The 24,963-nt window shown below is 46.6% G+C and overlaps 1 protein-coding gene across 2 annotated transcripts in view; it reads left to right on the top strand.

The window, feature by feature from the left end:
* The first annotated feature begins 16,592 nt into the window (after positions 1-16,592).
* Positions 16,593-24,963, top strand: part of LOC143804786 (dihydroxyacetone phosphate acyltransferase-like) — a 236,278-nt gene continuing 227,907 nt past the window's right edge. Inside the window, exon 1 of one of the 2 annotated variants that reach the window (XM_077283224.1) lies at positions 16,593-16,779. In XM_077283224.1, coding sequence (XP_077139339.1) covers positions 16,747-16,779 — 33 coding nt within the window. In that variant the 5' untranslated portion in view covers positions 16,593-16,746. The remainder of the gene's footprint in view (positions 16,780-24,963) is intronic. The other variant, XM_077283225.1, reaches the window with a different exon arrangement.

Genomic DNA, 24,963 nt, shown 5'->3' with positions numbered 1-24,963 from the left:
AGTGCTGTGATCCTGAGCAAGCAGGGGGGGCCCACTCGTTCGCATTGCCACTGGCACAGGGCCCCTCAAAGTACGGCGGTGTGTTTGCATGGCGGGGGCGCCTCCCACCAGCAGCGACACTTTTGCGTACTCTGAGGGGCCCTGTGCCAGTGACGTCGCCAACGAGTATGCCCCCCCACCTGATGAAGGAACCTGCACTTTCATCTGCACCTTCCTCTTTGTCCCTGTGTAAGGTGGTATAACATGCGGGAAGGGGAACCTTACTTTCAGCAGGGACAGATTCTGGCTGTGTAGAGTACAAGGGGAATGTAGTGGTCTAGGTCAATGTACCAGCAGACTCATTTAGCAGTGGCTGGGCAATGGGCAGGATGAGGAGGAAACAGATATAGGGCCAAAGAATAAAGTAGGCTACATGCAGTTCAAAATTGGTAACAGGACTAAACAGGCGGCATTGCTTTGTTCAGTGGAGTAGCAAACCCAAGAGCAGCAGACACTGTTTCAAGGGCCTAACCACACTAGTAGGCCAAATGCAGTTTAATATCTGATAGTATAGGGCGAAAGCCAGAATGTGGAAGCTCAGCTTTGTTCAGTTGAGGACAACACCAGGGAGGGGCAGACACCTTTAGTAGGCCGGAAAAGCCTATTGCATTTTTTAAAATGGTAATTTGGAGCAGAAGGTTGAAGCTCAGCTTTATTTAGTTGAGGGCAACACCAGGGAGGGGCAGAAGCCGTTAGTAGGCCCTAACCACCATTTTTTTTTTTTTTAAAACCACTTAATGAGAGCCGGAAGGTTGAAGCTCAGCTTTATTTAGTTGAGGACAACACCAGGGAGGGGCAGAAGCCGTTAGTAGGCCCTAACCACCATTTTTTTTTTAAAACCACTTAATGAGAGCCGGAAGGTTGAAGCTCAGCTTTATTTAGTTGAGGACAACACCAGGGAGGGGCAGAAGCCGTTAGTAGGCCCTAACCACCATTTTTTTTTTTTTTAAAACCACTTAATGAGAGCCGGAAGGTTGAAGCTCAGCTTTATTTAGTTGAGGACAACACCAGGGAGGGGCAGAAGCCGTTAGTAGGCCCTAACCACCATTTTTTTTTTAAAACCACTTAATGAGAGCCGGAAGGTTGAAGCTCAGCTTTATTTAGTTGAGGACAACACCAGGGAGGGGCAGAAGCCGTTAGTAGGCCCTAACCACCATTTTTTTTTTAAAACCACTTAATGAGAGCCGGAAGGTTGAAGCTCAGCTTTATTTAGTTGAGGACAACACCAGGGAGGGGCAGAAGCCGTTAGTAGGCCCTAACCACCATTTTTTTTTTTAAAACCACATAATGAGAGCCGGAAGGTTGAAGCTCAGCTTTATTTAGTTGAGGACAACACCAGGGAGGGGCAGAAGCCGTTAGTAGGCCCTAACCACCATTTTTTTTTTAAAACCACTTAATGAGAGCCGGAAGGTTGAAGCTCAGCTTTATTTAGTTGAGGACAACACCAGGGAGGGGCAGAAGCCGTTAGTAGGCCCTAACCACCATTTTTTTTTTTTTTAAAACCACTTAATGAGAGCCGGAAGGTTGAAGCTCAGCTTTATTTAGTTGAGGACAACACCAGGGAGGGGCAGAAGCCGTTAGTAGGCCCTAACCACCATTTTTTTTTTAAAACCACTTAATGAGAGCCGGAAGGTTGAAGCTCAGCTTTATTTAGTTGAGGACAACACCAGGGAGGGGCAGAAGCCGTTAGTAGGCCCTAACCACCATTTTTTTTTTAAAACCACTTAATGAGAGCCGGAAGGTTGAAGCTCAGCTTTATTTAGTTGAGGACAACACCAGGGAGGGGCAGAAGCCGTTAGTAGGCCCTAACCACCATTTTTTTTTTTTAAACCACATAATGAGAGCCGGAAGGTTGAAGCTCAGCTTTATTTAGTTGAGGACAACACCAGGGAGGGGCAGAAGCCGTTAGTAGGCCCTAACCACCAATTTTTTTTTTTTTAAAACCACTTAATGAGAGCCGGAAGGTTGAAGCTCAGCTTTATTTAGTTGAGGACAACACCAGGGAGGGGCAGAAGCCGTTAGTAGGCCCTAACCACCATTTTTTTTTAAAAACCACTTAATGAGAGCCGGAAGGTTGAAGCTCAGCTTTATTTAGTTGAGGACAACACCAGGGAGGGGCAGAAGCCGTTAGTAGGCCCTAACCACCATTTTTTTTTTTAAAACCACATAATGAGAGCCGGAAGGTTGAAGCTCAGCTTTATTTAGTTGAGGACAACACCAGGGAGGGGCAGAAGCCGTTAGTAGGCCCTAACCACCATTTTTTTTTTTTTTAAAACCACTTAATGAGAGCCGGAAGGTTGAAGCTCAGCTTTATTTAGTTGAGGACAACACCAGGGAGGGGCAGAAGCCGTTAGTAGGCCCTAACCACCATTTTTTTTTTAAAACCACTTAATGAGAGCCGGAAGGTTGAAGCTCAGCTTTATTTAGTTGAGGACAACACCAGGGAGGGGCAGAAGCCGTTAGTAGGCCCTAACCACCATTTTTTTTTTTTAAACCACATAATGAGAGCCGGAAGGTTGAAGCTCAGCTTTATTTAGTTGAGGACAACACCAGGGAGGGGCAGAAGCCGTTAGTAGGCCCTAACCACCATTTTTTTTTTTAAAACCACATAATGAGAGCCGGAAGGTTGAAGCTCAGCTTTATTTAGTTGAGGGCAACACCAGGGAGGGGCAGAAGCCGTTAGTAGGCCCTAACCAAAGTTGAAGGCCAAATGCAGTTTAATTTCTGATACTATAGGCCGAAAGCCAGAAGGTGGAAGTTCCGATTTAGACAGTGGAGGACAATTTGAATTAGGGACTGCAGACAGACTTAGTAGGCTGTCCCCTGTGGACCATGCATCCACCACATTAACCCATTGCGCCGTAATGGACACGTAATCTTCCGTGGCCATGCCTACAGGTCCATGCGTCTGTTGTCAGGTGCACCTTTGTACTCACAGATTGCCAGAGTGCATGGACAATGCGGTCTTCTACATGCTGGTGGAGGGTTGGGATGGCTTTTCTCGCAAAAGAAGTGTCGACTGGTTAGCTTGTAGCGTGGTACAGCGTAGTCCATCATGGCCTTATTAATAGTAAATAAAATATATAACTAGGCTCTATGAACTTTTAAATAGGTTCCAGGGGTACACGGGCAGCATTGGTGTGGTCAGTGGAGGAGTATTGCAAGTAGGGGCTGCAGACAGGCTATCAAAGGCCTAAAATAACAAACAGTAGGCAGTCATGGCAGTTTTACATCGGTTACATGGATACACAGGCAGGCACTCCAGGCAGCATTGTGGTCAGTGGAGGAGTATTGCAAGTAGGGGCCGCAGACAGGCTATCAAAGGCCTAAAATAACAAACAGTAGGCAGTCATGGCAGTTTTACATCGGTTACATGGATACACAGGCAGCTAGGTGGTGAGTGGAGGAGTATTTAAAGTAAGGACCGCAGACAGGCTATCAAAGGCCTAACATAACAAACAATAGGCTCATGGCAGTTTTACAGCGGTTACATGGATACACGGGCAGGCAGCTTGGTGGTGAGTGGAGGAGTATTTAAAGTATGGACCGCAGACAGGCTTCGAAGGCCTAACACAATAAAATGGGCTGGCTGTAGGCACTTTAAAATTGGTTCCAGGGGTACACGGGCAGCAGTGGTCTGGTCAGTGGAGGCCTAGTGGAAGTATGGACCGCAGACAGGCTTCGAAGGCCTAACACAATAAAATGGGCTGGCTGTAGGCACTTTAAAATTGGTTCCAGGGGTACACGGGCAGCAGTGGTCTGGTCAGTGGAGGCCTAGTGGAAGTATGGACCGCAGACAGGCTTCGAAGGCCTAACACAATAAAATGGGCTGGCTGTAGGCACTTTAAAATTGGTTCCAGGGGTACACGGGCAGCAGTGGTCTGGTCAGTGGAGGACTAGTGGAAGTATGGACCGCAGACAGGCTTCGAAGGCCTAACACAATAAAATGGGCTGGCTGTAGGCACTTTAAAATTGGTTCCAGGGGTACACGGGCAGCAGTGGTCTGGTCAGTGGAGGCCTAGTGGAAGTATGGACCGCAGACAGGCTTCGAAGGCCTAACACAATAAAATGGGCTGACTGTAGGCACTTTAAAATTGGTTCCAGGGGTACACGGGCAGCAGTGGTCTGGTCAGTGGAGGACTAGTGGAAGTATGGACCGCAGACAGGCTTCGAAGGCCTAACACAATAAAATGGGCTGGCTGTAGGCACTTTAAAATTGGTTCCAGGGGTACACGGGCAGCAGTGGTCTGGTCAGTGGAGGACTAGTGGAAGGAGGGAGCGCAGAAAGGCTTCAAAGGCCTAACATAACAAACAATAGGCTCATGGCAGTTTTACAGCGGTTACATGGATACACGGGCAGGCAGCTTGGTGGTGGTGAGTGGAGGAGTATTTAAAGTAGGGACCGCAGACAGGCTATCAAAGGCCTAACATAAAAAAACAATAGGCTCATGGCAGTTTCACAGCGGTTACATGGATACACGGGCAGGCAGCTTGGTGGTGGTGAGTGGAGGAGTATTTAAAGTAGGGACCGCAGACAGGCTATCAAAGGCCTAACATAACAAACAATAGGCTCATGGCAGTTTTACAGCGGTTACATGGATACACGGGCAGGCAGCTTGGTGCTGAGTGGAGGAGTATTTAAAGTATGGACCGCAGACAGGCTTCGAAGGCCTAACACAATAAAATGGGCTGGCTGTAGGCACTTTAAAATTGGTTCCAGGGGTACACGGGCAGCAGTGGTCTGGTCAGTGGAGGCCTAGTGGAAGGAGGGACCGCAGACAGGCTTCGAAGGCCTAACACAATAAAATGGGCTGGCTGTAGGCACTTTAAAATTGGTTCCAGGGGTACACGGGCAGCAGTGGTCTGGTCAGTGGAGGCCTAGTGGAAGTATGGACCGCAGACAGGCTTCGAAGGCCTAACACAATAAAATGGGCTGGCTGTAGGCACTTTAAAATTGGTTCCAGGGGTACACGGGCAGCAGTGGTCTGGTCAGTGGAGGACTAGTGGAAGTATGGACCGCAGACAGGCTTCGAAGGCCTAACACAATAAAATGGGCTGGCTGTAGGCACTTTAAAATTGGTTCCAGGGGTACACGGGCAGCAGTGGTCTGGTCAGTGGAGGCCTAGTGGAAGGAGGGACCGCAGACAGGCTTCGAAGGCCTAACACAATAAAATGGGCTGGCTGTAGGCACTTTAAAATTGGTTCCAGGGGTACACGGGCAGCAGTGGTCTGGTCAGTGGAGGACTAGTGGAAGGAGGGAGCGCAGAAAGGCTTCAAAGGCCTAAAATAACAAACAATAGGCTCATGGCAGTTTTACAGCGGTTACATGGATACACGGGCAGGCAGCTTGGTGGTCAGTGGAGGAGTAGGGACCGCAGACAGGCTATCAAAGGCCTAAAATAACAAACAATAGGCTCATGGCAGTTTTACAGCGGTTACATGGATACACGGGCAGGCAGCTTGGTGCTGAGTGGAGGAGTAGTGCAAGGAGTGTCTGTCCCAGTACTCCCAAAATATAAATAGATGTTAATGTCTCGCAAAACAACCAAAACAAAAAAAAAGATGGCATACTTAGGTACAGGGGTGGGCTCATCTGCTGTGTTTCTGACATAGTAATTTGGCAGTAACTATTTAATGGTGCCAATATAGGACACAGACACAGACTACTTTAAGTTGCATCATAGATGTCTACAAATTTGTATTGTCAGTGCCAGACATTGAATGATGTCAGCGAATAGACTAAAGATTGGTGGAGCTGTGCGACATAATTTTGCACGTAGTAGAGCCCAGTTTGAGCTGGGGTAGGGGGGAACTCTCTTGAGGCCGGCGGGACCGCCCCAGGGCCACTCATGTTACAACGGTGTGTCTGACGTTGGGTGCGCACCACCACCGCCAGAGACACTACATTGTACTATGAGGGACCCAGTAGCAATGCCGTCAACCAAAAGCGAGCACACCCACCTCTTCAGACAAACAGCAGTCTCACGGGTGCTTGCGCCAAGTCGCGATACCACGGCCCCGTGTGGGGAGTTTGGCCATTTAGGGAGGTGTAAACATGTCGTATGCTGTACAATCTGCAGCAGCAAATTAGACATTAGAAAAGTAATTCACAGGCAAGAGCTTTTCATAGGAAAGCTAGGTGTCGGCCGGGCAAGGTGGGGCAAAAGATTTTGAAATCCAGTTGTGGTTCATTTTAATGAATGTTAGATCGTCAACATTTTGGGTAGCCAGACGAGTCCTTTTTTCGGTTAATATTGACCCTGCAGCACTGAATACTCTTTCTGATAGGACACTTGCTGCCGGGCAAGCAAGCTCCTGCAATGCATATTCTGCCAATTCTGGCCAGGTGTCTAATTTGGAGGCCCAGTAATCAAATGGGAATGACGGTTGAGGGAGAACATCGATAAGGGATGAAAAATAGTTAGTAACCATACTGGACAAATGTTGTCTCCTGTCACTTTCAATTGATGCAGCAGTACCTGTCCTGTCTGCGGTCATAGCAAAATCACTCCACAACCTGGTCAGAAAACCCCTCTGTCCAACGCCACTTCTGATGTGTGCACCCCTAACACTCCTAGTCTGCTGCCCCCTGGAGCTCGTGTGAGAACGATCACGTGCGCTGTGTGCTGGGAATGCCTGAAGCAAACGGTCAACAAGAGTTGATTGTTTGGTTGCTAATATTAGTTCCAAGTTCTCATGTGGCATAATATTTTGCAATTTGCCTTTATAGCGTGGATCAAGGAGGCAGGCCAACCAGTAATCGTCATCGTTCATCATTTTCGTAATGCGTGTGTCCCTTTGTAGGATACGTAAGGCATAATCCGCCATGTGGGCCAAAGTTCCACTTGTCAAATCTCCGGTTGTGATTGGTTGAGGGGCAGTTGCAGGCAAATCTACGTCACTTGTGTCCCTCAAAAAACCAGAACCCGGCCGTGACACGCAACCAATTTCCTGTGCCCCCGTGAAAGTTTCCGCATTAAAAATATACTCATCCCCATCATCCTCCTCGTCCTCCACCTCCTCTTCGCCCGCTACCTCGTCCTGTACACTGCCCTGACCAGACAATGGCTGACTGTCATCAAGGCTTCCCTCTTCCTCTGGTGCAGACGCCTGCTCCTTTATGTGCGTCAAACTTTGCATCAGCAGACGCATTAGGGGGATGCTCATGCTTATTACGGCGTTGTCTGCACTAACCAGCCGTGTGCATTCCTCAAAACACTGAAGGACTTGACACATGTCTTGTATCTTCGACCACTGCACACCTGACAACTCCATGTCTGCCATCCTACTGCCTGCCCGTGTATCCTCCCACAAATAAATAACAGCACGCCTCTGTTCGCACAGTCTCTGAAGCATGTGCAGTGTTGAGTTCCACCTTGTTGCAACGTCTATGATTAGGCGATGCTGGGGAAGGTTCAAAGACCGCTGATAGGTCTGCATACGGCTGGCGTGTACAGGCGAACGTCGGATATGTGAGCAAAGTGCACGCACTTTGAGGAGCAGGTCGGAGAACCCAGGATAAGTTTTCAATAAGCACTGCACCACCAGGTTTAAGGTGTGAGCCAGGCAAGGAATGTGTTTCAGTTGGGAAAGGGAGATGGCAGCCATGAAATTCCTTCCGTTATCACTCACTACCTTGCCTGCCTCAAGATCTACTGTGCCCAGCCACGACTGCGTTTCTTGTTGCAAGAACTCGGACAGAACTTCCGCGGTGTGTCTGTTGTCGCCCAAACACTTCATAGCCAATACAGCCTGCTGACGCTTGGCAGTAGCTGGCCCATAATGGGACAACTGGTGTGCAACAGTGTCATCTGCCGATGGAGTGGTTGGCCGACTGCGTTCTGTGGAAGAGCTGTAGCTTCTGCAGGAGGACGAGGAGGAGGAGGAGGGGGTGCGAACGCCTACAGCCAACTGTTTCCTAGACCGTGGGCTAGGCACAACTGTCCCTAAATTGATGTCGCCTGTGGACCCTGCATCCACCACATTCACCCAGTGTGCCGTGATGGACACATAACGTCCCTGGCCATGCCTACTGGTCCATGCATCTGTAGTCAGGTGCACCTTTGTACTCACAGATTGCCTGAGTGCATGGACGATGCGCTGTTTAACATGCTGGTGCAGGGCTGGGATGGCTTTTCTGGAAAAAAAGTGTCGACTGGGTAGCTCGTATCGTGGTTCAGCGTACTCCATCAGGGCTTTGAAAGCTTCGCTTTCAACTAACCGGTAGGGCATCATCTCTAACGAGATTAGTCTAGCTATGTGGGCGTTAAAACCCTGTGTACGCGGATGCGAGGATAAGTACTTCCTTTTTCTAACCAGAGTCTCATGTAGGGTGAGCTGGACTGGAGAGCTGTAGATCGTGGAACTTTCGGGTGTGCCGGTGGACATGGCAGACTGAGAGACGGTTGGAGACGGTATTGTTTCCGCCGGTGCCCTACATGCAATATTTCCTCCTACAAAACTGGTGATTCCCTGACCCTGACTGCTTTTGGCTGGCAAAGAAACCTGCACAGATACTGCCGGTGGTGCGGAAAATGGTGGCCTTACAGTGACGGAAGGGATGTTGCGTTGCTGACTAGCTTCATTGGCCGAGGGTGCTACAACCTTGAGGGACGTTTGGTAGTTAGTCCAGGCTTGAGAATGCATGGTGGTTAAGTGTCTATGCATGCAACTAGTATTTAGACTTTTCAGATTCTGACCTCTGCTTAAGCTAGTTGAACATTTTTGACAGATGACTTTGCGCTGATCAGTTGGATGTTGTTTAAAAAAATGCCAGACTGCACTCTTCCTAGACTCTGATCCCTTTTCAGGGATTGCAGACTGAGCTTTAACCGGATGGCAACGCTGTGCTCCAACAGGTTTTGGCTTTGACACGCGTTTTGGTCCAGATACGGGCCCGGCAGATGGAACCTGTTGCGATGTTGATGCCTGCTGCGGCCCCTCCTCCACCTCCGCTTCTGAACTACTGCCGCCTGCACCCTGTTCCCCCAATGGCTGCCAATCGGGGTCAATAACTGGGTCATCTATTACCTCCTCTTCGAGCTCGTGTGCAACTTCGTCTGTGTCACTGTGTCGGTCGGTGGTATAGCGTTCGTGGCGGGGCAACATAGTCTCATCAGGGTCTGATTGTGGATCTGTACCCTGAGAGGGCAATGTGGTGGTCTGAGTCAAAGGAGCAGCATAGTACTCTGGCTGTGGCTGTGCATCAGTGCACTCCATGTCAGAATATACTTGTAATGGGCATGGCCTGTTAAATGTTTCACTTTCTAAGCCAGGGACGGTATGTGTAAAGAGCTCCATGGAGTGACCCGTTGTGTCGCCTGCTGCATCCTTCTCTCTTGTTGTAGTTTTTGCTGAGGAGGACAAGGAAGCGACTTGTCCCTGACCGTGAACATCCACAAGCGACGCGCTGCTTTTACATTTACCAGTTTCGGAAGAGGAGGCAAAAGAGCTAGAGGCTGAGTCTGCAATGTAAGCCAAAACTTGCTGTTGCTGCTCCGCCTTTAAAAGCGGTTTTCCTACTCCCAGAAAAGAGAGCGTTCGAGGCCTTGTGTAGCCTGACGACGAAACTGGCTCCACAGCTCCAGACTTAGGTGGAATATTTTTATCCCCACGACCACCTGATGCTCCACTACCACTACCATCATTACCAGCTGACAATGAACGCCCACGACGACCTCTTGCACCAGACTTCCTCATTGTTTTAAAATCTTAACCAAAGTAACTTTATTTGTTGCTATCAAACAACTTACACGGTGAGCTATAACTTCAGTATGATTTCAATATCCCTTAACAGGTTGGTGAGACCACAAGGAAAATCAGGCACAATGTTACACACTCTGTTTTCTGTGGCACAAAATCACAGAGATGACACACACGCAGGACTGTCACTCAAGCACTAATGTCAATATTAATCTCCCACCTAATTTATTTATTTTTTTTTCTCAGGGAGACTTTAGAAACCAAATAATATTAAAAAAAAAAAAAAAAAAGGCTTTCTATGGCCCACAATTAGAGAGAGAGAGGTGGCACAACCAGGAGTCAAGACTGGCGCACAAGCTGAAAGGGCAATATTACTCTCCCACTGTTTTTTATGTTTTTTTTGTTTTTTTCAGGGAGACTTTAGAAACCAAATAATATTAAAAAAACCAAAAAAAAAAAAGGCTTTCTATGGCCCACTGAATGAGAGGGAGAGAGGTGGCACACCCAGGAGTCAAGACTGGCACACAAGCTGAAAGGGCAATATTACTCTCCCACTGTTTTTTTATGTATTTTTTGTTTTTTCAGGGAGACTTTAGAAACCCAATAATATTTAAAAAAAAAAATAAATAGGCTTTCTATGGCCCACTGAATGAGAGGGAGAGAGGTGACACACCCAGGAGTCAAGACTGGCACACAAGCTGAAAGGGCAATATTACTCTCCCACTGTTTTTTTAGGTTTTTTTTTTTTTTTCAGGGAGAATTAGAAACCAAATAATATTAAAAAAAAAAAAAAAATAGGCTTTCTATGGCCCACTGAATGAAAGGGAGAGAGGTGGCACACCCAGGAGTCAAGACTGGCACACAAGCTGAAAGGGCAATATTACTCTCCCACTGTTTTTTTATGTATTTTTTGTTTTTTCAGGGAGACTTTAGAAACCCAATAATATTTAAAAAAAAAAATAAATAGGCTTTCTATGGCCCACTGAATGAGAGGGAGAGAGGTGACACACCCAGGAGTCAAGACTGGCACACAAGCTGAAAGGGCAATATTACTCTCCCACTGTTTTTTTAGGTTTTTTTTTTTTTTTCAGGGAGACTTTAGAAACCAAATAATATTAAAAAAAAAAAAAAAAAAAAAAAAATAGGCTTGCTATAGCCCACTGAATGAGAGATAGCACACACAGCAGTGGCACACAAGCCCTGACTGAGGCCAATATTTTTCTCCCACTGATTGATGTAGTGTTTTTGTGTTGAGGTAGAATTTAGAACACAAATCACGGAAAAAATAAATAGGCTTTCTATGGCCCACTGAATGAAAGGGAGAGAGGTGGCACACCCAGGAGTCAAGACTGGCACACAAGCTGAAAGGGCAATATTACTCTCCCACTGTTTTTTTATGTATTTTTTGTTTTTTCAGGGAGACTTTAGAAACCCAATAATATTTTTAAAAAAAAAAAAGGCTTTCTATGGCCCACAATTAGAGAGAGAGAGGTGGCACAACCAGGAGTCAAGACTGGCGCACAAGCTGAAAGGGCAATATTACTCTCCCACTGTTTTTTATGTTTTTTTTGTTTTTTTCAGGGAGACTTTAGAAACCAAATAATATTAAAAAAACCAAAAAAAAAAAAGGCTTTCTATGGCCCACTGAATGAGAGGGAGAGAGGTGGCACACCCAGGAGTCAAGACTGGCACACAAGCTGAAAGGGCAATATTACTCTCCCACTGTTTTTTTATGTATTTTTTGTTTTTTTCAGGGAGACTTTAGAAACCCAATAATATTTAAAAAAAAAAATAAATAGGCTTTCTATGGCCCACTGAATGAGAGGGAGAGAGGTGGCACACCCAGGAGTCAAGACTGGCACACAAGCTGAAAGGGCAATATTACTCTCCCACTGTTTTTTTAGGTTTTTTTTGTTTTTTCAGGGAGACTTTAGAAACCCAATAATATTTAAAAAAAAAAATAAATAGGCTTTCTATGGCCCACTGAATGAAAGGGAGAGAGGTGGCACACCCAGGAGTCAAGACTGGCACACAAGCTGAAAGGGCAATATTACTCTCCCACTGTTTTTTTATGTATTTTTTGTTTTTTTCAGGGAGACTTTAGAAACCCAATAATATTTTAAAAAAAAAATAAATAGGCTTTCTATGGCCCACTGAATGAGAGGGAGAGAGGTGGCACACCCAGGAGTCAAGACTGGCACACAAGCTGAAAGGGCAATATTACTCTCCCACTGTTTTTTTAGGTTTTTTTTTTTTTTTCAGGGAGAATTAGAAACCAAATAATATTAAAAAAAAAAAAAATAGGCTTTCTATGGCCCACTGAATGAAAGGGAGAGAGGTGGCACACCCAGGAGTCAAGACTGGCACACAAGCTGAAAGGGCAATATTACTCTCCCACTGTTTTTTTATGTATTTTTTGTTTTTTCAGGGAGACTTTAGAAACCCAATAATATTTAAAAAAAAAAATAAATAGGCTTTCTATGGCCCACTGAATGAGAGGGAGAGAGGTGGCACACCCAGGAGTCAAGACTGGCACACAAGCTGAAAGGGCAATATTACTCTCCCACTGTTTTTTTAGGTTTTTTTTTTTTTTTTCAGGGAGAATTAGAAACCAAATAATATTAAAAAAAAAAAAAATAGGCTTTCTATGGCCCACTGAATGAAAGGGAGAGAGGTGGCACACCCAGGAGTCAAGACTGGCACACAAGCTGAAAGGGCAATATTACTCTCCCACTGTTTTTTTATGTATTTTTTGTTTTTTCAGGGAGACTTTAGAAACCCAATAATATTTAAAAAAAAAAATAAATAGGCTTTCTATGGCCCACTGAATGAGAGGGAGAGAGGTGGCACACCCAGGAGTCAAGACTGGCACACAAGCTGAAAGGGCAATATTACTCTCCCACTGTTTTTTTAGGTTTTTTTTTTTTTTCAGGGAGACTTTAGAAACCAAATAATATTAAAAAAAAAAAAAAAAAAAAAAAAATAGGCTTGCTATAGCCCACTGAATGAGAGATAGCACACACAGCAGTGGCACACAAGCCCTGACTGAGGCCAATATTTTTCTCCCACTGATTGATGTAGTGTTTTTGTGTTGAGGTAGAATTTAGAACACAAATCACGGAAAAAATAAATAGGCTTTCTATGGCCCACTGAATGAAAGGGAGAGAGGTGGCACACCCAGGAGTCAAGACTGGCACACAAGCTGAAAGGGCAATATTACTCTCCCACTGTTTTTTTATGTATTTTTTGTTTTTTCAGGGAGACTTTAGAAACCCAATAATATTTTAAAAAAAAAAAAAGGCTTTCTATGGCCCACAATTAGAGAGAGAGAGGTGGCACAACCAGGAGTCAAGACTGGCGCACAAGCTGAAAGGGCAATATTACTCTCCCACTGTTTTTTATGTTTTTTTTGTTTTTTTCAGGGAGACTTTAGAAACCAAATAATATTAAAAAAACCAAAAAAAAAAAAGGCTTTCTATGGCCCACTGAATGAGAGGGAGAGAGGTGGCACACCCAGGAGTCAAGACTGGCACACAAGCTGAAAGGGCAATATTACTCTCCCACTGTTTTTTTATGTATTTTTTGTTTTTTTCAGGGAGACTTTAGAAACCCAATAATATTTAAAAAAAAAAATAAATAGGCTTTCTATGGCCCACTGAATGAGAGGGAGAGAGGTGGCACACCCAGGAGTCAAGACTGGCACACAAGCTGAAAGGGCAATATTACTCTCCCACTGTTTTTTTAGGTTTTTTTTTTTTTTCAGGGAGACTTTTGAAACCAAATAATATTAAAAAAAAAAAAAAAAAAAAAATATAGGCTTGCTATAGCCCACTGAATGAGAGATAGCGCACACACAGCAGTGGCACACAAGCCCTGACTGAGGCCAATATTTTTCTCCCACTGATTGATGTAGTGTTTCTGTGTTGAGGTAGATTTTAGAACACAAATCACGGAAAAAATAAATAGGCTTTCTATGGCCCACTCAGTGAGAGATGGCACACACAGGGATGGCACTGTAGCAGAAATGCCAATCTTAATCTCCCACAAAAAAAAAACAAAAAAAAAAAAAAAACTGTCCTACAATTACTATCTCCCTGCAGTAATGTAAGCCAGGTATGGCAGGCAGCAATAGGAGTGGACTGATGCACAAATTAAATAAAAAGTGTGGACAAACAAAAAAGATAGCTGTGCAGAAAGGAAGGAACAAGAGGATATGTGCTTTGAAAAAAGCAGTTGGTTTCCACAGTGGCGTACACACAGCAATACAGCTATCACGGAGCCTTCTAGGGCAGCCCAATGAGCTACAGCGCTGAGGGGAAAAAAAAAAAAAAATAGCTTCCACTGTTCCTGCACACCGAAGGTGGTGTTGGACAGTGGAAATCGCTGCAGCACAAGCGGTTTGGTGGTTAGTGGACCCTGCCTAACGCTCTCCCTGCTTCTGATGAAGCGGCAGCAACCTGTCCCTAAGCTCAGATCAGCAGCAGTAAGATGGCGGTCGGCGGGAACGCCCCTTTATAGCCCCTGTGACGCCGCAGACAGCAAGCCAATCACTGCAATGCCCTTCTCTAAGATGGTGGGGACCAGGATCTATGTCATCACGCTGCCCACACTCTGCGTTCACCTTCATTGGCTGAGAAATGGCGCTTTTCGCGTCATTGAAACGCGACTTTGGCGCGAAAGTCGCGTACCGCATGGCCGACAAGCACAGGGGTCGGATCGGGTTTCATGAGACGCCGACTTAGCCAAAAGTCGGCGACTTTTGAAAATGATCGACCCGTTTCGCTCAACCCTAGTCCCAACTGGCGAATATATATATAGGGGTTGGACAAAATAATGGAAACATCTAACGTTTTGGCATCATAATCTTCGAACAAGTGATAAACATGCAAACCGTGAGTGACATATGGTAATGTAATGTAGTTGATTTATTTGTGTTATGTGATATGTGTATGTAAATTAACTGTTTGTTTTGCATAATTGTAAGAACATTGATGAGAACCTGATACCATTTGCAGACCTCTCGGATTTTCAAAGAGGCTAAATTGTTGGTGCTCGTATGGCAGGTGCTAGTGTAACAGAAAGTGCCTGAATGCTTGGCGTGTCAAGAGGTACTGTCTCCAAAGTAATGACTGCGTTTGAAAGAGAAGGAAAAACATCCGCAGCAAAGCACAGGTCCGGCCGAAAGTCGAAGTTGACTGAGAGAGACCGTCGGACTCTAAAGCGAATTGTGAGAGAGGATCGCAAGACCACGGCTCCGAAAATCACTGCTGAGCTCAATGAACACCTACAGAACCCAGTTTCCACGTAAACCGTTCGTCGGGAGCTGCACAAATCTGGATTCCACGGAAGAGCTGCAATTAGAAAGCTGCAGCTCTCAATGACAAATGTTTCCAAACGTTTAGAGTGGTGTAGAAACCTCCAGAATTGATCCCTCAAGCAGTGGAAACACGTGATATTCTCAGACGAATCATCGTTTACCCCATTTCCGACCTCTGGACGAGTGTACGTTTGAAGACAGCCGAAAGAAGCATTCCATCCAGACTGCCTTCTCCCAACCATAAATCATGGCGGACGTTCTGTGATGATCTGGGGTGCTATTTCGTGGAGATCTGCCGGGCCAATGATATCCCTTCATGGAGGAATTAACAGCCGAGATTACTTAGGCATTTTGGGGGACCAAGTGCATCCAATGGTTCAAGCAGTGTTCCCGGAGGGGAATGCCATCTTTCAGGATGATAATGCACCAATTCATACAGCTAGAATCGTTAAAGCATGGCACGAGGAACATTCTAATGAAGTTGAGCATCTCATCTGGCCCCCCCAATCCCCAGCCCTCAACATTATTGAGCATTTATGGTCGATTTTAGAGATTCAAGTTAGACGTTGATTTCCGCCGTCATCGTCGCTCAAAGAACTGGAGGGTGTTTTAACTGCAGAATGGGCTAAAATTCCTTTGGAAACAATTCACACCTTGTATGAATCCATACCTCGGAGAATTGAGGCTACAATCGCCGCAAAAGGTGGACCTACACTGTATTAAACTTACTTTTGTTGATGTTTCCAGGTGTTTCCATTATTTTGTCCGTGTGCGCGCGCGCGCGTGTGTGTGTATATAATTAACTATCTTGTGCAATATGACTCTTTGTTTTAAGGACATAAGAAATAAAAGATTGAAAATTGCAAGATTTCCACCAAATTCCTGTTTTTATTTCACAAATAAACGCAATTCATATTGAAGAAATGTTACCACTATCATAAAGTACAATGTGTCACGAAACATTCTCAGAATCACCGGATACGTTGAAGATTTCAGAGTTATTACCACAGAAAGTGACGCTGGTGAGAATTGTAAAAATCGGCCTGGTGAGGAAGGTGAAAACAGGCTCGGGGGTAAAGGGTTAAGTGATAAAATGAATAATAATAAGCCCGAGCAGAATTCCGTTCCCTCTACAACAATCAGGTTCTTTCACGTGGGAATAATAAATGCCCACCTCTGCTGTGCTCGGCAAGTAAGGGGTGACTACTGACCTGCTGTGAGGGACCGTGGGTTAGTGGGCATAACTTACTTGCTCCGAGTACTGGGCATCCGTGAAATAACACTGTATGGTAACCGTGCCCTCATTTCTGCCCAAACACAAGCAGTGGGGAAGAAAACACTGGCACCAATCACCTGAGAGACCATCGTGGATCAGACACTAGAGATCACGGTCCGCCCTGAGTGGGGCACTACAGTGACCAGCAGCACTGGCAACCACTCACTGTGCCAGGCAGCCGGCTCCTAGCAGGGACCGGACAAACACTGTGGAGCAATTGAGACTTTGCCCGGCTTCCGTAGACTCTGACCGGAATCCAGATTAGGGAGATTATGCTGCAGTCAGTCAGTATCGTGCCTGCGGGCTGTGGCAGCTCCGGGACGTCTCCTGTGTAATGGCCGCGTCTGCTCCCTGCGCCTTCCCGTAACGGCAGCTGTAAGCAGTGACGAGCGGAGGTGCGATCGCCGGGATCATGGCGGGGCCAGTGATGGGGAAGTTCTGCTTAGTAAGTCTGCGCCGGCATTCCAGCACTAGCAGTAGCAGCACTGTGGCGGAGAGATGCAGGGCAGCGAGGACGGGGTTAATAGGACTCTCCAGAGGGATTGTGCGACCGCCGCTCGTGTTCTGTGACTTACGGCACTAGTGTCAGCCGTCCACAGCCTGGTCCCTGGGAACGCGGTGTCTGGGAATGATGACACCTCCATTCTGTTTGTTTTCCTCACCAGGCAGGTTGCTAAGTGATGGGTGAAGTCTGAAGAGACCTCTTGGGGTTATGCCACAGATATCCTGTAGCTGCAGGCTCTGCTGCTCCTCATGGTTCTGCTCCTGCTGCAGCTCCCGTTACTGCTCCTTCTGCTACTCCTTCAGTTGCTACAGCTCCTATTGCTGCTCCTTTTGTTGCTGATCCTTCTGTTGCTGCAGCTCCTGTAGCTGATCCTTCTGTTGCTGCCGCTCCTATTGCTGATCCTTCTGTTGCTGCAGCTCCGGTTGCTGCTCCTTCTGTTGCTGCAGCTCCAGTTGCTGATCCTTCTGTTGCTGCAGCTCCCGTTGCTGCTCCTTCTGTTGCTGCGGCTCCCGTTGCTGCTCCTTCTGTTGCTGCGGCTCCCGTTGCTGCTCCTTCTGTTGCTGATGCTTCTGTTGCTGCAGCTCCCGTTGCTGCTCCTTCTGTTGCTGCAGCTTCCGTTGCTGCTCCTTCTGTTGCTGCAGCTCCCGTTGCTGCCCCTTCTGTTGCTCCAGCTCCTGTTGCTGCTCCTTCTGTTGCTGCGGCTCCCGTTGCTGCTCCTTCTGTTGCTGCAGCATCCCTTGCTGATCCTTCTGTTGCTGATGCTTCTGTTGCTGCAGCTCCCGTTGCTGATCCTTCTGTTGCTGAATCTCCCGTTGCTGCTCCTTCTGTTGCTGCAGCTCCCATTGCTGATCCTTCTGTTGCTGCAGCTCCCGTTGCTGCTCCTTCTGTTGCTGCAGCTCCCGTTTCTGATCCTTCTGTTGCTGCAGCATCCGTTGCTGATCCTTCTGTTGCTGATGCTTCTGTTGCTGCAGCTCCCATTGCTGATCCTTCTGTTGCTGCAGCTCCCGTTGCTGCTCCTTCTGCTGCTGCAGCTCCCGTTGCTGCTCCTTCTGTTGCTGCAGCTCCCAATGCTGCCCCTTCTGTTGCTGCAGCTCCCGTTGCTGATCCTTCTGTTGCTGCATCTCCCGTTGCTGCTCCTTCTGTTTATGCATCTCCCGTTGCTGCTCCTTCTGTTGCTGCAGCTCCCGTTGCTGGTCCTTCTGTTGCTGCAGCTCCCGTTGCTGCTCCTTCTGTTGCTGCAGCTCCCGTTGCTTCTTCTGTTGCTGAGGCATCCGTTGCTGATCCTTCTGTTGCTGATGCTTCTGTTGCTGCAGCTCCCGTTGCTGATCCGTCTGTTGCTGCAGCTCCCATTGCTGCTCCTTCTGTTGCTGCAGCTCCCGTTGCTGCTCCTTCTGTTGCTGCAGCTCCCGTTGCTGCTCCTTCTGTTACTGCAGCTCCCGATGCTGCTCCTTCTGTTGCTGCAGCTCCCGATGCTGCCCCTTCTGTTGCTGCAGCTCCCGATGCTGCCCCTTCTGTTGCTGCAGCTCCTGTTTCTGATCCTTCTGTTGCTGCTCCTTCTGTTGCTGCAGCTCCCGTTGCTGCTCCTTCCATTCCTGCAGCATCCGTTGCTGATCCTTCTGTTGCTGATCCTTTTGTTGCTGCAGCTCCCATTGGTGCTCCTTCTGTTGCTGTAGCTCCCGTTGCTGCTCCTTCTGTTGCTGTAGCTCCCGTTGCTGCTCCTTCCATTCCTGCAGCATCCGTTGCTGATCCTTCTGTTGCTGCAGCATCCGTTGCTGATCCTTCTGTTGCTGCTTCTTCTGTTGCTGCAGCTCCCGTTGCTGCCCCTTCTGTTGCTGCAGCTCCCGTTGCTGCTCCTTCTGTTGCTGCAGCTCCCGTTGCTGCTCCTTCTGTTGCTGCAGCTCCCGTTGCTGCTCCTTCTGTTGCTGCAGCTCCCATTGTTGCTCTTTCTATTGCTGCAGCTCCCATTGCTGCTCCTTCTGTTGCTGCAGCTCCCGTTGCTGATCCTTTTGTGGCTGCAGCTGCCGTTGCTGCTCCTTCTGTTGCTGCAGCTTCTGTTGCTCCTCTTTCTGTTACTCCAGTTGCTGCTCCTCCCACTGCTCCCTCTGTTTCTGGAACTGTTTAAAACACAATCTTTCTTATATATTTAAATAAAAAATGTTCTAAAACATAGTGGACCACAAAGCTGCATGGTAATGAGCTAAATAACAAGTGGCACCACGAATGGCAGGCGTATAAGTAATCAGACCAAAGGAAATTTGCTTCTGATACAATCATTGTACAATTGCTAATTTACGCACTGTGATTGGGTAATGGGGATGTATAAGGAATTACCAATCGCCATGATGCCCCTTTCCCCTGACGATGGCACGCCACCGAAACACGCATAGCGTCAGTGGCACCATTGCATGGCTCAGGTAATCATTTAACACCTCTTTACTTACATTACTTGTCGCACTAATGTCTCTAGCACTATAGCTAGCCCATCGTTCTATCTCAGCACTGTGCACTTAGGGAATGTGGACTTCAATAGTGTTTATGTAACTCTGGTACCCTCACTCCAGGAACAGTTAATTTCCTTTGGTCTGATTACTTATGTATGTCTGCCATTCCTTATGTAGCTTCTGCTTCTCTGCTGCTCCTTTTGTTGCTGCTCCTCCTCTCTCCAGTTGTTGCTTCTCCCCCTGCTATTTCTGTTGCTGCAGCTCCTATTGCTGATCCTTCTGTTGTTGCATATTCTATTGCTGCTCCTCCTGCTGGTCCTTCTGTTGCTGAAGCTCCTATTGCTGCTCTTTCTGTTGTTTCAGCTCCTATTGCTACTCTTCCTGTTGTTGCAGCTCCTATTGCTGCTCTTTCTGTTGTTGCAGCTCCTATTGCTGCTCCTTCTGTTGCTGCTGCTCCAGTTCCTGCTCCTCCCACAGCTTTTGTTGCTGCATCTCCAGGTGCTGCTCCTTTGGATGTATCTGCTGCTTCTCTGCTGCTCCTTTTGTTGCAATTCCCTTTGCTGCTCCTCCCACAGCTACTTCTGTTGCTGTATCTCCAGTTGTTGCTCCTCCCGCTGCTGTTTCTGTTGCTGCTCCTACTGTTGCTGCAGCTCCTATTGCTTCTTCTGTTGTTGCAGCTCATATTGCTGCTCCTTCTGTTGCTGCAGCTCCTATTGCTGCTCTTTCTGTTGTTGCAGCTCCTATTGCTGCTCCTCCCACTGCTCCTTCTGTTGATGCAGCTCCTATTGCTGCTCTGTCCACTGCTCCTTCTGTTGTTGCAGCTGCTATTGCTGCTCCTCCCACTGCTCCTGTTGTTGCAGCTCCTATTGCTGCTCCGTCCACTGCTCCTTCTGTTGTTGAAGCTCCTATTGCTGCTCCTCCCAATGCTCCTGATACTACTTCAGCTCCTATTGCTGCTCTGTCCACTGCTCCTTCTGTTGTTGCAGCTCCTATTGCTTCTCCCACTGCTCCTTCTGTTGTTGCAGCTCCCATTGCTGCTCAGTCCACTGCTCCTTCTGTTGTTGCAGCTCCTATTACTGCTCCTCCCACTGCTCCTGTTGTTGCAGCTCCTATTGCGGCTCCTCCCACTGCTCCTTCTGTTGTTGCACCTCCTATTGCTGCTCCGTCCACTGCTCCTTCTGTTGTTGCAGCTCTTATTGCTGCTCCTTCCACTGCTCCTTCTGTTGTTGCAGCTCCTATTGCTGCTCCTCCCACTGCTCCTTCTGTTTGTTGCAGCTCCTATTGCTGCTCCTCCCACTGCTCCTTCTGTTGTTGCAGCTCCTATTGCTGCTCCTCAGACTGCTCCTGTTGTTGCAACTCCTATTGCTGCTCCGTCCACTGCTCCTTCTGTTGTTGCAGCTCCTATTGCTGCTCCTCCCACTGCTCCAGTTGTTGCAGCTCCTATTGCTGCTCTTTCTGTTGCTGCTGCTCCCCTTCCTGCTCCTCCCACAGCTCCTACTGTTGCTGCACCTCCAGTTCCTGCTCCTGATACTGCTGCAGCTTCTATTGCTACTCTTCTTACAGTTTCTTCTCCCGCTTTCTCAACTGCTGAATTTGCCAGATCATTTTGCAGACATTGCAGTTACCTAATCAAGTAAAGTATAAGTCCTGAAATGGTAGAGACTGCAGATAACAGCCCCAATATAATGCCTTGCACAACATTCTGCTGTACATCTGTTACAGTGTGTCAAACTTTGTATGTGAAGGTGGACTGGAACGCTCAGTGGTGCAGTATGATGGTTACAGATTAAAGTCCTGTAAAACTGTTAAGGCCGGGGTGACACCTGCGAGTGTGATATGAGAAACTCACACGAGTCTCTCTCATCAATACTTGGCACTGCTGCCGGCACTCTGGACCGGAGCGTGCGGCTGCATAGAAATACATGCATAGAAATACATGCAGCTGCACACTCCGGTCCTGAGTGCCGGCGGCAGTGCCGGGTATTGATGCGAGAGACTCGTGTGAGTTTCTCGCATCACACTCGCAGGTGTGACCCCGGCCTTATACTTGCCTTCTGCTAACTGCTCCAGGGATATGGGCAGCAGGTCTTCCTGATGCTCAGGCGGACATTGTAATGTCATGTGAGCACTGCAGCCAAAAAGTTGGAGTCCGCTAGCAGCAGCCTTTATTATTTCCATAGAGAGGATGTCCGCTCAGACAAAATGTCACTAGGAGATGTTGATTGGCTGCAGTGTTCATGTGACATAATGTCAGACAAGCAACAGTAAGACCTGGTGTTCATGTTAATTAGGAAACTGAGGCATTTGAGAAGTGGTTGTCCAATTAGAAGACAGTCCCTTTAAGGGTATGTTCCAGGATTGGAGCTGCTGAGACCGGAGCTGAGCCTGCAGCAACAGAGGTGTGTATAGTGAGTGTGTCTGTATATGTGTGTGTGTGGGGGGGTCTGCACTATGCTGTGTGTGTGGGGTGCACTATACTGTGTGTGGGCAGGGTTGCATTATACTGTGTATGGGGGGCTTCATTATACTGTGTGTGGGCAAGGTTGCATTATACTGTGTGTTTGTGGAGGAGGCTGCACTATACTGTGTGTGGGGGGGCTGCATTATACTGTGTGGGGGGCTGCATTATACTATGTGTGGGAGGCTTCATTATACTGTGTGTCTGGGGATGCATTATGCTGTGTGTGGGGGGCTGCATTATACTGTGAGTGGGGGGGCTGCATTATACTGTGGGGACTGCACTATACTGTGTGTGTGGGGGCTGCACTATACTGTTTGTACATGGGGGCCGCACTATACTGTGTGTGGGGGGCTGCACTATGCTGTGTGTGTGGGGTGCACTATACTGTGTGTGTGAGTGTGTCTGTGTGTATCTGCATTATACTATGTGTGTGGGGCTGCATTATACTGTGAGTGGGGGGCTGCATTATACTGTATGGGGGGCTTCATTTTACTGTGTGTGGGGGAGGCTGCACTATATTGTGTGTGGGGGCTGCATTATACTATGTGTGGGAGGGCTGCATTATACTGTGTGGGGGGCTGCATTATACTATTTGTGGGGGACAACATTATACTGTGTGTGTGAGGAGGAGGCTGCATTATGCTGTGTGTGGGGGGGCTGCATTATACTGTGTTTGTGGGGGAGGCTGCACTATACTGCATGTGGGGGGGCTGCATTATGCTGTGCGTGGGGGGCTGCATTACACCATGTTACAAATTATTATGCAAATGAAATTTTTCTCGGATTTTCCTAAATGGTCAGTGCAAATGACAGTCAGTCTAATAATAGAAACCTGAATTGAATAAACCTCCCAATGATAACAGTATAATCTCCATAATGAATAAAATCTCAGAATGCTCTGTTCCAAATTATTAAGCGCAGTAGAATTTCTAAACATTTGATATGTTTTAACCCCTTCACCCCAAAGCCTGTTTTCAACTTCCTGACCAGGCCATTTTTTTTTTCAATTCTGACCACTGTCACTTTATGAGGTCATAACTCTAAAACGCTTCAACGGATCCTGGTGATTCTGAGAATGTTTTCTCAGGACATATTGTACTTTATGATAGTGGTAAAATTTCTTCGATTTGACTTGCATTTATTTGTGATAAAAATGGAAATTTGGCGAAAATTTAGAAAATTTTGCAATTTTTAAATTTTTAGTTTTTATGCCCTTAAATTAGAGAGTCATATCATGCAAAATAGTTAACAAATAACATTACCCACATGTCTGCTTTACGTTAGCACAATTTTGGAACCATAATTTTTTTTGTTAGGAAGTTATAAGGGTTAAAAATTGACCAGCGATTTCTCATTTTTACAACAAAATTTGCAAAACCATTTTTTTTAAGGGACCACCTCACACTTGAAGTGACTTTGAGGGGTCTATATGACAGAAAATGCCCAAAAGTGACACCATTCTAAAAACTGCACCCCTCAAGGTACTCAAAACCCTTCAGGTGGTTCACAGGAATTTGTGGAATGTTTAAAACAAAATTTTAACTTCAGATCCAATTTATTTTATTTTACCAAGGGTAACAGGAGCAATTGGACCACAAAAGTCATTGTACAATTTGTCCTGTTGTACCGCCAGGTACTTCACAGACGTTTATAATGTAGAGCCGTAAAAAAAAAAAAACTTTTTTTCACAAAAATGATCTTTTTGCCTCAAATTTTTTATTTTCCCAAGGGTAACAGGACAAATTGGACCACAAAAGTTGTTGCTCAATTTGTCCTGAATACTCTGATACCCCATATATGGGGGTAAACCACTGTTTGAGCGCATGGCAGAGCTCAGAAGGGAAGGAGCGCCGTTTGACTTTTCAATGCAAAATGGGCTGGAATTGAGATCGGAACCCATGTCGCGTTTGGAGAGCCCCTGATGTGCCTAAACAGTGGAAACCCCCCACAAGTGACCCCATTTTGGAAAGAAGACCCCCAAAGGAACTTATCTAGATGTGTGGTGAGCACTTTTAACCCCCAATTGTTTCACTAAAGTTTAGAATGTAGAGCCGTGAAAATTAAAAAATCATTTTTTTCTTTCCACAAAATGATCTTTTAGCCCGCAATTTTTTTCCCCAAGGGTAACAGGAGAAATTGGACCCCAAAAGTTGTTGTCCAATTTGTCTTGAGTCTGCTGATATGTGGGGGGAACCACTGTTTGGGCGTATGACAGAGCTCGGAAGGGAAGGAGCGCCATTTGTAATGCAGGCTTAGATGGATTGGTCTGCAGGCGTAACGTTGAATTTGCAGAGCCCCTGAAGTACCTAAACAGTAGAAACCCCCCACAATTGACCCCATATTGGAAACTAGACCCCCCCAAGGAACTTATCTAGATGTGTTGTAAGAACTTTGAACGCCCAAGTGTTTCACTAAAATTTATAACGCAGAGCCGTGAAAATAAAAAAATCTTTTTTTTTTCCACAGAAATTATTTTTTAGCCCCTGGTTTTGTATTTTCCCAAGGGTAACTGGACAACAAATTTTGGGGTCCAATTTCTCCTATTTGTCATGAGTACGCTGATACACCATATGTTGGGGTAAACCCCTGTTTGGGCACATGGGAGAGCTCGGAATGGAAGGAGCACTGTTTTAGTTTTTCAACGCAGAATTGGCTGGAATTGAGATCCGACGCCATGTCACGTTTGGAGAGCTCCTGATATGCATAAACAGTGGAAACCCCAATACTAGCTGAAACCCTAACCCAAACACACCCCTAACCCTAATCCCAACCCTAATCCCAACCGTAAATGTAATACAAACCCTAACTTTAGCCCCAACCCTAACCCCAACCCTAACTTTAACCCCAACCCTAGCTTTAGCCCCAACCCTAACTTTAGCCCCAACCCTAACCCTAATGGGAAAATGGAAATAAATACATTTTTTAAAATTTTATTATTTTTCCCTAACTAAGGGGGTGATGAAGGGGAGTTTGATTTACGTTTATAGAGTTTTTTTGATGGATTTTTATGATTGGCAGCCGTCACACACTAAAAGACGCTTTTTATTGCAAAAAATAGTTTTTGCATCACCACATTTTGAGAGCTATAATTTAGCCATATTTTGGCCCACAGAGTCATGTGAGGTCTTGTTTTTTGCGGAACGAGTTAACGTTTTTATTCGTATCATTTTCGGGCACATGACATTTTTTGATCGCTTTTTATTCCGATTTTTGGGAGGCAGA

The sequence above is a fragment of the Ranitomeya variabilis genome, chromosome 2 (genome assembly GCF_051348905.1).
Source record: "Ranitomeya variabilis isolate aRanVar5 chromosome 2, aRanVar5.hap1, whole genome shotgun sequence".
NCBI lineage: Eukaryota > Metazoa > Chordata > Amphibia > Anura > Dendrobatidae > Ranitomeya > Ranitomeya variabilis.
Note: the sequence above shows the minus strand (reverse complement) of the source record. Positions and strands in the feature narration are given on the sequence as shown.